The following is a 12,205-nucleotide window of genomic DNA, read 5'->3' on the forward strand; positions in this document are numbered from 1 at the left end:
AGGTCGTTTTCTTCTCTAGTTTTCAGTTGAGACTGCTGTTCCCAGTCACACGACTCACCCGAAAGCCACACAGGCCCACTTCGTCAGAGGTTACGAAGTGCTCCCACTAAAACAAGGCGACGCAAGCGGGGATCATCTTCCTTTTGTTCCTGCGGGGAGGTTTACTGTCTGTAAACACTTGGCTCACTTTACGGTGGAACGTCTAAATAAAAAGCTTTTTGAAGACTTCTCCCAGTCAATTAGTCGGAGCAGTGTCAATAGACCTGCTGCATAATGACTCACCTGTAATTGCGTGAGAACGGGTGCTTACAGGAGACTGAGTGGCACGTCACATAGGAATGACAAAGCCCTCAATCTCTTTTTAAGGACTCATTCTGTAATTGACCCCCCCCACCCCACCCATCTTAACCTTCTTTCACACACACACACTCATTTTTTATGGTGTTCCTGTAGTTTTTCAGATGGCTGGTGGCGCTTTTGGGACTCGAGGAAAGATACGGCTGTAGGCTCAAGGTTCTCCACTGCCATGCCGATCTAAAGACTCAAAGACTCTCTCTGGCCTGTTCTAATAAATACGCATCCTTCAATTGTGTAGGGTAGTGGGATAATGAACAGGCAAGACAACAACTACCTGATGTTATCTCAACTTTAGGAGGAGGAGATCGACTGAAATGTGGTAATTGCGCTGTCGAGCTGCTGAAATGCAGGCCCGTACCTCGCAGCCTCCCGCGGCGGCCCTGTTTCTCTGCCTTCAGCCACTTCAAAATGAAATTCTTCTGTGTCTTCCCCTCCTCTCGGAGTCAACCCTTTTTGATGCTGATATGCAGGCATCAAAGAGAAGTCCGACGGCAATTAGTGGGCCTGAGGGCCCGCTGCACACGCTCTGGTAGGAAAAAACTAACAAACTTGTCCGACTTGTCACATGAAGTGAATGTCATCCCTGATTTACTAAAAAACTATTTACCAGTTGAGAATTTTCCTGGTTAAGTTCAAGAAAAAGTTTTCTTTTAGATCCTATAAACCAAAAAAAGCAACTTCATCATATTTAATAGGTCCCGTGGCTGATGACGGGTTCAGATGATGTGCAGGCCGCTCTCTGCGAGACAATGAGCAGCCAACGTCCCCCGGCAGTTCAAAGGAGTCGCCCTCTCTAAACATTATCATATAATTTGGGCCAGCCGTCAGCTTGTAAATAAGTGATGTAGAAGCCTATTGTGTGATGGGGCACAGGTTGGAGACAGGCGTCTTTGCTCTGCCGGCATGAGCCGCCGAAGACAAAGGCAGGAGACAGAGCGTCTAACCTTTGATTCTTCTGAGGACTCAGCCGCCTTGTGTGAGGGCAGGACGCATCAGCCACAATCATGCCCCCGATGTGGGGACGTCAGGAACAATAGAATCACTCTCACACAGCCGGGCTGAGCAACCCACCCCGACTGCAATTGGATTAGCGAGTATCCAACCACCAACATGTAAGCCTAATTGACATAAAAGTGAAATTTGAGAACAATAAGGCCCTAACCCAAAGGCCTTATAGCTTTGAAATGGCATACCACTTCTGTGAAGGCTTGTTATTAAAAATTATACTACGCTGCCGAGAAAAGACAAAACTACACAGTAGAAAAAATAATAATAAACCACTCTTCCTTTGATGAAGTGTAAGATCAGATAATAAACCAAACTTTTTTTTTATTTGGAAAAGGCAGAACACTCTGCTCGTCTCTTTCTTTAAGTAAAAAGTGGTTTGAACACAATTAATATGACTGGCTTATCTTTAAATCCAAAGTTTGTGAGATTTGTCGTCACCTTTTATTTTTAAAACTCCTTAATGCATGTCGTCATACTGGTATTTTACAATATGGTTGATTCAAGGCCTTATCAATATAATCAGACTGGTATTAATGTAAACGGATTATTAATTAAAGCCCAATGTACAGTTTCAGATTATTCCAACTGATTCTTTTCTCCTTTTTTCTTTTTTAAATCAGTGACAACTTCACGCAGTGCTGTAATTTATGCAAATACACAAAGGGTGCATCTCATGATACGACTGAATGTGTTACTGGAAGCAGTTCATGTCGTTGTTGTTTTTTTTTAATTATTTTTTCTGTATATAATATGAATGCAATAAATATAAACTTTACTTTTTAGAGTGTTTTTATCAATAAAAAAAAAACGTATACAATCTACATTATGAAAAGTTGTACAGCTTTTTTATGTTTAAAATAAGGACTCAATTTATTTTTTAATATGTAGATATAAATATATATATTTTGTCAAAATATATGATCATATTGTCAAAGAAACAAAACAAAAAAAAAAAGTGAGACAAACATACACCTCATAAACGTTATAAATAAGGGTCCAAGTGAACATTTTTTTGGGAGTAAAGACCTTCTGATTTGATCTGAGCGTCCGAGTCGCCAGTCCAAGTCCAAGTGTTAGCGAGTTCGTGTGTTAGCGGCAGCCGCAGCCCTCCACTACCATTTCCTGGTAGTTTTTTAGGACCACCTTGTCATGTTCGTCTAGGTAGAGCATGGAGATGGCGCTGAGCTCTGTTGGCACGCAGCAGGCCTTGGGAATGTTGTTGTTCACAGAGTTCACCAGTGTCTGAACAATGGCGTGGTTGGTTGAGTTCAGATGATCTGCCAGGGGAAAGGGGCATTCCCCGTGGCAGTAATAGGCCTGGTAACCAGGTGGCGCCACTATCCAGTCATTCCAGCCCACGTCGCTGAAGTCCACGTACAGCGCGTGGCGCCGGCAGTTGCGGTTGCGTTTGCGACCCCGCTGTTTGGGGCTGCGCTTGGTCCGGCGGGTCAGCGGGTGACCCTTCCCGTCGTGGCCAAAGGTAACCAGGAGAGGGCGTAGCTGCTCCCAGTCCTCGCCGGGCTCTTGGTGTAGCGAACGGCTAATGCGGACGTGGCGGCCCTGGTGACGCGGAGTCTGGTTGAGGTGCAGGACCTCCACGGCCAGTCCGTGGTTGGGCAGGCGCTCCCGAGTCCAGCGCAGCACGGCAGGGCTGACGTCGAAGCTCTCCCAGCGTGACGCGTTGTGGCGCACGAGCCGCGTGTCCAGGAGCTGCGTGATCAGCTGCCCAGGCCGAGGGGGTTTCAGCACCTCGTACACGTTTATCCGGTGAAGCCCCTGGTCGTCCGAAAAGGCGTCGGCGATGGCCTCGTCAATCTGGTGACGGTAGAGCCTCAGTTCTGCAGATGACAGCAGCTCGTCCTCTGGAATGCTGCTGAGGTTGAAGAGGAAGCGGAGGGGCATACGTTCTCCATCATCCACCTCATGAACCCTTTCCATGTGCTCTGAAAATGGGCAAGAGAGAAGTTCAGAATGCGGAAAAAGTAACGCAGTGTTTCGGAAGGAAACACAAAACAAGGTTGCTTAAGCTGAACATCTTATCAATTCAAAAATGCTTGGATATTAAAATAGCGTTGGGAGATATCTCTCACTCATGTGTACACATAAATCCTTCCACACACTTAACAAGGCTTAATTGATTCCAAAGAATGTGCAGTGTTCGAGGCCTCTAGGGTTTTCAAGAATATAAGTATATATCGTCCACGCTTCCGTATCTATCTTTAAGGATTATCCTGCCCTTCTCTCAATGCCTTTCTCTGAGCACTTTGCAGAAACATGCATTACAAGGAGGGTGGTGATTAACGTACCACAGCTACAGTATAAACACAGTGGAGGCTCCCTGTTCCACGCACAGTCTGCAGATTTCTGGCAAGATCACCATTGTTGGGGAAAGGAATGTTGTGTCTACTATTTTCCTGCTCAATCCACCCCTGTTATTTCACACCCAGGCCCTAATCTTACCCAGGTGGTTCTCATTATTAAAACCTGCTGTGTTTTTGATTAGCTCTGCAGTTTGCTCACTTAAGACATTTATCATTTTCATCATGAATAATCATTAAGGAGTCAGACAATACAGTAGAATCGCATTTATCCGAAGCCCGTGGGACAGAAGGTATTGCGATGGAATGCAATGAACTGAAATCCTAACCAAAGTTTATTCATAATTTGAAGTGTGCACGCATGCACCTTCTCATGGACTCCGTCCTGGCTGATTTTCCGTCTGAGAAGCCACCTGTTGCAGCCGGTCGACTAAAATCGCCATCTTTCTCGCTGGATTTAAGATGAGCGCTTTAACGCTTAACCTTTCCTGTAAACACGTCTTCTCTCCTAACTGTCCATCCGCCGCGGGCTGTAATACCTCCCCGTGTTTTGGACAAATCAGTGAACTGAGTCACACTATCGCACAATGGTGCCTCCGTGAAAGCAAGCACTCCCACTCGAAAGGCTTCAAAGCGTGTTATTAACATAGTTTAGCAAAGGGGAAGGAGGGCAAATGCTCGTAGAGAGGAGTACAAATGCACAATCACACAAGTGTGCACATAGAGTACACATTGCATCACAGGGCAGACGTTCCTCCTCCAGCGGCGGTGCTCTTTCTTCCCCGCTAGCCTCGGTTTGCTGCCGCGTTAGCGTACGGTGCGCCGGCGCGTGCTACCGCTAGCTGTGTGTTTGACAAGCCCCATTACGGCCGACTCCTTCCGTCCTCCTTCACTCCTCCCCCCCTAAGGGCGTCTCCTGCTTTTCTTAGTTCTGCCACACAATCAATTCTTCTTGGTACTTTTTCCTCTGCTGGTAATCCAGAGTCTTGTTCTCCAGCATGTACCAGTGTCAAATTATTTCCAAATTCGATTTATGTTCAACAGATCAGTCAGGAATTTCGCTAGTTAAAACTGCATTTGTTGCTAAAACTGTTAACAGAAGCCATTCTTCCGTCTCCACTCTTTCTATCACACCAGCTTCTGAGACTGATTTTCCATCTCCCCAGAGAGCTGCAGTGTCTACTCTCAGCACCCACATTGTTGGCAGTAGGGGCTTTATTTAGAAGACTGCAGAGTAGCATTAAAGATAATTGCACGTTGAGGAAGGTCCTTCTAAAAGAGCCCTCCACATAAACTGGAGACATGAGCGACGAGGACACTCCAATTCCAGGCCAAGAACAGGCTTTTTTAAGCCATGTTCTGCTGGGTGGGGTGAGAAGTGTAAGTCTGTAATATGGAGGTATGCTTTTCCTTCAGCTGCTAACCAAACAGCTTCGTCAAATTAGGCTCTTGAGAGATTGTCTAGCAGATTTTTTTGCCCCTCTGTGGATAGTGTTTGGTGACCACATCCTTAGATTCCTTGGTTATGGTGAGATGGGTGGAGTACCCTTACAATCATGTTTCAAGGGATGTAGGAAATGTTTTTTTTTACACTGAATACTTAGCAATCCTCGCCCATGCTAGTGCGCAGCTCTACTACCAAAATCGTTGGAATGCTGGCGAGAATGGTGCAATGTTTTTTTTGTGCTGACATTTGCATTCATCGTCTTCCTACTCTCCCTCCTTTCTCTTTTTTGTCCCTTTCTACTTCAAACGATGCAAACATCTCCCGTTTCCTCTTACCTTCATGGTGGAAGCCCCTCACAGTGTTGGCCCGGCTGGCTGACCTCTCCGGGTACTCAAAGGCGATGTCGTGCGCTCCGGCCTCCTCAGCCTCCCCCGACTGAAGCCGGTAGAGGTCCAGCAGGTAGCGAGGCACGGTGGCGGAGCGACTGGGCCGCGGCCGCCTCTTGAGGCCGAACATGTGCAGCAGCGTGGCCTCAAAGTCCCGCAACAGTTCATGGCTCTGAGCGGCCGAACGACCCTGCAGGCCAGGTACTTTCTTTTTCCCTTCTTCAGGTATCAGACTAGCATGGTTGCTCTCTCCCAGCAGGACTTGGCATATTAAAATGACCATCAGCATTCGATTACCAGGAATCATGATGTCTCTGGTGGGAACAGTAGATAGAACAGATTAGGAACTGAGCAGACGGGAAGAAAACTTTCTACTATTTTGCACATTTACATTTTAACCAGCAGCAAAACTTCATGTTCACTCTCTTTCAGTCTAACTGCTCCCACTATAGGAGCAGACTAATTAGTTTCAATGGTTGAGTCTGCCTTGTTTACAGTAAAGAAGTCCTCGATCAGATAGACCACTTGCAGTTTATCTTTGGCGACATCCTCCAAAGGTAAACAGCTGTTTCAAGAACCCATCTTTTTTGAATGGAATCTGAGGGCCATTCCTCCTCGCTCCCTCCCTTCCCCCCTCGTCTCCTCCACTATGATTAGACAAATAAAAGAGGCAGCCCTGGGGTCAGAGCAAATTCTTAACTCGATAAGGAGCCTCGGTCCCTCGCAGTCTGCTCCAACAAGCCATGGGGCAAAGCTGGGACTTTAAACGCCACACATTTAAAAAAGAAAAGCCTCTTCCTCATGCACCCGCCTTGCCCAGCACCCCATAGAAACCATCGGTTCAAGACTGGGCGAATGCCACACAGAATGGGTGATTCAGCAGGCGCAGAGGAGGAGACGGCGGTGCAAGATGCACCGACGTTGTCACATGCCACAAATTGAAACGGCACTCACTTACCGACAGAAAATAAAGCATGGGAAAACAGTCCATGTTTGTTGGGAGCAGGCAATGGACACGTTCTTCCAGGAAATGTTAGGTGGTGCTGGGCGGCTGCAGGAGAACGTTGGAGTGACCCTGTTCCTGAAAGATACAGTTGAAAACAGAAGGAAATTATAAACTGTACGCGGCAGCAAAACACTTGAGGCTGTTACATGGTATTTACCTAAAGAGAAGCGCACGGGAATGTGTGTGTATATCTGTGTCAGCTCGAGTGTGTATATGGATAAGAGAGAGACCGGGTGTCTCTTTAAGGCTTATCATTTTGGCTCATGGGTAAGCTAGCTATTTGCTGTAACTGGAATGTAAGGAGGTATGTGCCGCAACACAGACAGCAGATCCCTAACGCCTTACGCTCACCTCAGACAGAAAATACACCACATTCAGTTATTATATGTATTCCAGAAACCTGTTTACAAAGATCATTCTTACTCTTTGCATTAACAGTTAAATTGCCTGGTTCAAATTAAAACACACACAGACTAAAGAGCAGATAGAATGACTTGGATGAGGAGTGGTAAAATCTATATCCAAAACAAGAGGCCTGTTTGCTTACAAAAACTGTCTCCAAGTGAACTCACTTGGCCTTTATAGCTGCCAGCAACCGAAGGAACTAAATAAATCCATCTCAGAGGGTCTCCTGGTGACGCTCTCCCACTTGAGCTCTCACACAGATTGAAGTGACGCTGATGACAGGCCTTCTGTACTTTGACTTCAGCGTCATCACCAGGAGAGACGTTTGAGAGCACTTTTATTTTTTATTTTTTGGCTCCCTAATTTGATGAAACCACCGCAACGAGAGGATTTTATTAGAATGCGCCCCGTAAGACCACCTCAGTAAAATATGGAACTTTTAGGAGCAGCGTCTCCAAATAAAAATAGCCCTTTAAAAAACAAAAAACAAAAAAAAAGATTATTCACAGACTTTAACAGTCATCCTTAGTCAGGTTTAACAAGCACAGTAATATGGCTCTAATGATTCAGTTTTTTACACATCATTGGAAGTGTTAAATGCTGCTGAATCACACTCGTAAAATTACTGAGTTTTCGAGTGACCACAACAACGGCACCATTAAACAGACATTTAAACTGCAGCAGCAACGTGGGTCTTTGGTCATCACTTGGAGCTTGTTCCATTGGAGGACATCCAGACATTACTACACACTGAGAATGCATATTAACAGGACTGTTTTTGTGTGTGTGTGTGTTAGTGGGTCGTACAGCTTGTGAGATTTTCAGGGTGTGCATGCCTGGCTTCGTATCTGTGCGATTATCTCGGCCCCTGCATGGCTCACTGTACGTGCAATCAAGGATCTCTATCCTAACAGCATTAGACTTTGACCTCTGACTGACCCTCCGTTCTCGGTCATGACACTAGATCCAGTGTGTGTGAAGAAAGGGCAATGTGCAACACGCGTGTGCATGAGCTAAACGGTGTGTGTGTGAGGCTGCATGCGTGCCCGGGTATGTGTGTGTGTGTGTGTGTGTGTGCCACCGCTCGTATGTTTCGTGAGAACTGTGGCGAAGAAGAGAGAGAGGAGGGTTCAGAACATGATCAGCTCTATTACCCATGGGGTGGGTGGGGGGGTAAACGTGTGTGTGTGAGTCTGTGTGTGTGTGTGTGTGCACATCCCCGACAACAAACGTTCATTGTACAGAGAGGGCCTCTCCCATGATTACAGGGATTCATAGCACTCAAAAACACTGACCATACAGAACATCTTGTAACTGTAACCAGCCACTGACAAAGCTGCAGGCTAAAACAGACAGACACCCAAAGTGGTGTGATGATGATGAAAGAAGATGTAAGGCAGACAGGGAGTAACTTTCAACTCTGGAAAAAGTCCATGCGTTTGTGCCTGCTGGCTTGTTTTCACCAGAGGTGATTTTGACTCTGCGTCCAAATTTAGCTCCTTTTCAATCATTTTTTTTCGTAAATCCTCCTCTGGGTCAAACTCGGGCGAGGTGCAAGTCTCAGATCGTGAAATGTTTAAAGGAGTTTCACACACACACAGAAGACGTTTAAACTAAACACTCCTTGCAACAACAAATGCAGACCAGGGTGCAATTAGGCCGCAGCAGTCAACTGCCCTTGGCTTTGCTCGATCCCCCTTGGCCTCTCTCTCTCTCTCTCTCTCTCTCGCTCTCCTTCTCTCTCCGTCTCCCTCTGACCAGAGATAATGTGATCAGACTATGCACATGGCTCTTCAGATGTGTTTATTGAGGAATTTAACAATGATGGTGGGAGGAAAGATGGGAATGAGGGAGGACGGGGAGGAGGAGGAGGGCAGCAGGTTACAACGGAACAGATCCACGGCCTGATTTCATCATTTCAGATGCCTGCAATTAGCGTTACACGGTATAGGCTCTAGACGTGTCTTTCTTTCTGGTTAGTCATACTATTCCTTTATACACAGCTGGGCTCTCCAAATAATGGCCTGCAGTTGCAAAGAGCTGCAGTGGTTTGAGGGAGGAAAGGACAATAAACCAGCAAACTTTGATACTTGTCTTTAAAAAAAAGAGAACATTTCTAGGGCTGCTTTTGCTCTTTTAGATGAACAGCAAAGGTCTGGGGACTTATATTCTTCCAGAGAACAGCTGTAGATTAAAACATTAACAGTCAGTGAGATTGATTTCTCTTTTTCAAGTGGTTAAATCCAAATAAATCAAAAGTACCGGGTTAAGTGCCTTCTGATTTCTATGAGGTTTTATTGTGTATAATGTTACAAATAGAAAACATATTTGGCATCAGCAAGAAGTGAACACCTGAGCCAGCCTTTTTTTTCTGAAACGAGTCAAATAAATTAAAGCTCTCTTTGCCAGATGATGAAGCTGATTTATTTATTTATTTGTAAAACAAATACGTGCACATCTTTGCAGCTATAAAATAAATCCCTGTTTCCCTCCACTACAGCAGGGGAAGAGAAATCTGCAAAAAGAAAACTGTGTGCCAAGGACGCCATGCGCCCGCAGGCCGCAAAATGTTTTCTCTGCCGCACCTTCACTGGATTAAATGACACAATTTCGCTTTATAATGACTTGTTGCGAACAGGTGAAAACATGAGAGTCCTTGTGTTACAATGTGCTACAATTATAAACCGGATTCACGCCTGTAACTCTACGCCATGCTGTAATATCTTGGATAGGCACTGGTCACCTGGAAGGAAATTAGCTCAACAAACTGGCGCGATCACGCATGGGTTAGTGCGGAAAATCGATGCGTGAAACTGAAACTGACTGGAGTTAAAAATAGTTTGAGAAATATTTTTTTGGTTTGTTTTTTTTAACCCCCCGTTGTGACTCAAAATTCGGACCCTTCTTTCATTATTACGCATACCTGGATGCACATAGGTGGGCGTCTAAGCGCACAAAATCTGTGTCAGACTTCGGGAAAAGTTACAAACCTCCTTAACAAAAATATCGTAAGTGTGCCGATGTGAAGGAAGAGCGAGGAAATCGGACGCTCTGTTTGGAAATGACCTCACTATCTTGGTTTGTCATTGCTCAAGTCTCGGGCACAAAAGGCTTTAACCTGTTGCGTGCTTGACCGAAATGCATTTTTAAAATTTCCATCAGCTCGGTTTCTGTGAATAAAACCCACAGTAAGAGCTTATGTGCTTGTATTCTTGTTTATTTCTACCGAGAAATGCTGTTGAACTCTCAGTGCAGTCTTTAAAAAAAGCGCACGAACACCCCGGACCAAAAGTTAAAGTCACAAAATGTCAACGAGAATCCCTCCTGTGCTATTTAAAAAGTTCAGACTCTAAAAGCTCCAGCTCAGTCTCTTAGATGTGTGAATGTGTCAGTTGATGAACGCTTACCATCAGTAGGGGTACAGGTATCCTCGAATGAAGTGAATATGAAAGGGAAGGTGTAAGGCTGTCCAGGCGTAACGCGAAAAAGAAAAAAAAACGCCGAAATGAGCCTTAAAGGAGAAGTTGGGTGCCTTTTTGGCTCATTAATCCTTTATCAGCACCTCTAAGCGGACAAGAAGGGAGTCGTGGCCGGCGCTTTGGCTCTGCAGCTCGGTTTCCTATCCGTCTCCAGAACGGTTCGTAAGGGCGGGCGGTGCGCAGGACGGGCAGGCTTTCCAAATGATCCAGCATCTATGGCCCCTTGCAGTTTTTATGTATCCGCCCAATTTACCCTCCCAGCCTCCTCCTCCTCCCTCCCCTCCCTGACCCCCACCTCCCTCATCTGTCTCAAACACCTTGGATAACCCCCCTTCTCTCCTCCTCCACTTTAAATAAAGACAGCTCGTTGCGCGCTGTGTTTTTTTTTTTTTCTCCTCCTTCTCTTTTTCATTTAACTTGTGTGATTTGACTGTGAATGCCAGCCGACGGGTCACACGCTCAATAATCGCAATATGCATTTAAATGCAGGGATTAAGACGGTAAACTGGTTGTTGCACGGTAACATGGTACTCTAAATAAAAAAGACCCATGTACCTGCTGAAGTAAACAACTGGTCTGTAGAGAATTTGAGTGGTTTTACGCAGTTAAGGTAGCCCAACTTTCAGATTTGGGTAGTAGAAAATGAAAATGTAATGAGAAATGATAATCAAATCACCAAACACCATGCCAGAATTAAAGCCAAAGTCATAAATCTTAGAAACAACAATATAGAAATAAAGGATTGTTTTCTAAAAAAGCAAAAATTGTATTTCTCACCATATGAAAGTCTGCTTTGTCTAGGATAATACCATGATCATAGTGGTGTTATGATATACCTTTTGAAAGGCAGTTTCCCTCTGAACCCCATTTGATAAGATTATTGTTGTTTGGATTTAGCGTAGAGTTAATAGCCACGGCTTCATCTTATCTTCTCATGTACCATGAAGTTTAAAGAGAGGTCCTGCGGGCCCTCTTGCGGGACCCCCTAAGCCCCCAGGGAACCAGTATGCCCGAATATTTTTGGAACGACTCCCATTGTACATGTGGAGCTGCGAAACCGCTGCGATTTTATTAGAAACTCCACTGGGCTGCTCCTTTTGAAAGCTCTCACATATGTACTCTGGTCAGATCATTCAATGATAATAAATCAGAAATGTCACATCCTGAAAAATGCAGACAATCACACATGCACATCAAAATCATTTACATTTACATTTATTAAAGCTTCAATATGCTTCACGCTTCCAAAATATTTCTCAGATGTAACAATTAGTGCTGGAGAGCATTGCTCTGCAAAAAAACATAAAATCTGTTTTCCCTCACCATAACTGAAAAGTTTCTGCTTCTATTTATTTCTGACAGCCAAAAGCATTGAACTATTTTAAAACAACCACTGCAGTTTTTTGTAGACTTGTAATTTTTGCCTGTTTCAATTCCACACACTTCAGCACCCTTTTTTTATTGACTTCGGGAAATGGATTGCTGCTCTGTTGATCATTTTCTCCCACAGGTCAAACGTAATGTAATATTGTGACGCCTAAAGGACTGAAATAAAAAAGAAAAGACACATTACATTTATGAGTTGATTAAATAGACAGCCACACTATTAGCAAATATCATTAAGCAATTATGCAAAGCGGAAGATATATACTCTGTCAATCTCTTAAAAAAGTAAGAACCCCAGGGCGTCGCCCTGTGGAACCCCACACTGTAAACTTTATTCGGTTTAATCCATGAAACTAGAGCATGTTTCAGTTGGCTTAGGAGCATTCTGGTTTTCTTCTTGGAGTCACACCCAT

At 44.8% G+C, this 12,205-nt stretch overlaps 1 protein-coding gene across 1 annotated transcript; it reads right to left on the minus strand.

Moving 5' to 3' along the window:
- Positions 1–1,507: 1,507 nt before the first annotated feature.
- On the minus strand, positions 1,508–10,597 carry bmp4 (bone morphogenetic protein 4). Its single transcript, XM_084569638.1, has 4 exons — positions 10,335–10,597; positions 6,475–6,597; positions 5,466–5,830; positions 1,508–3,308 (listed from the first exon to the last, which is right to left on the minus strand). The coding sequence occupies exons 3-4, from the start codon at positions 5,821–5,823 to the stop codon at positions 2,455–2,457; spliced, it is 1,212 nt and encodes a 403-aa protein (XP_084425764.1). The 5' UTR covers positions 5,824–5,830; positions 6,475–6,597; positions 10,335–10,597; the 3' UTR covers positions 1,508–2,454.
- Positions 10,598–12,205: the final 1,608 nt, after the last annotated feature.

This window comes from Chelon labrosus, assembly GCF_963514085.1.
Source record: "Chelon labrosus genome assembly, chromosome: 20".
NCBI lineage: Eukaryota > Metazoa > Chordata > Actinopteri > Mugiliformes > Mugilidae > Chelon > Chelon labrosus.

Excerpts from the sequence above, each read along its gene's own strand:
- bmp4 (XM_084569638.1), bottom strand. The coding sequence starts at position 5,823 with ATGATTCCTGGTAATCGAATGCTGATGGTCATTTTAATATGCCAAGTC. Across the intron at positions 3,309-5,465 it reads GAGGGGCTTCCACCATGAAG|AGCACATGGAAAGGGTTCAT; the intron begins GTAAGAGGAAAC and ends GCCCATTTTCAG.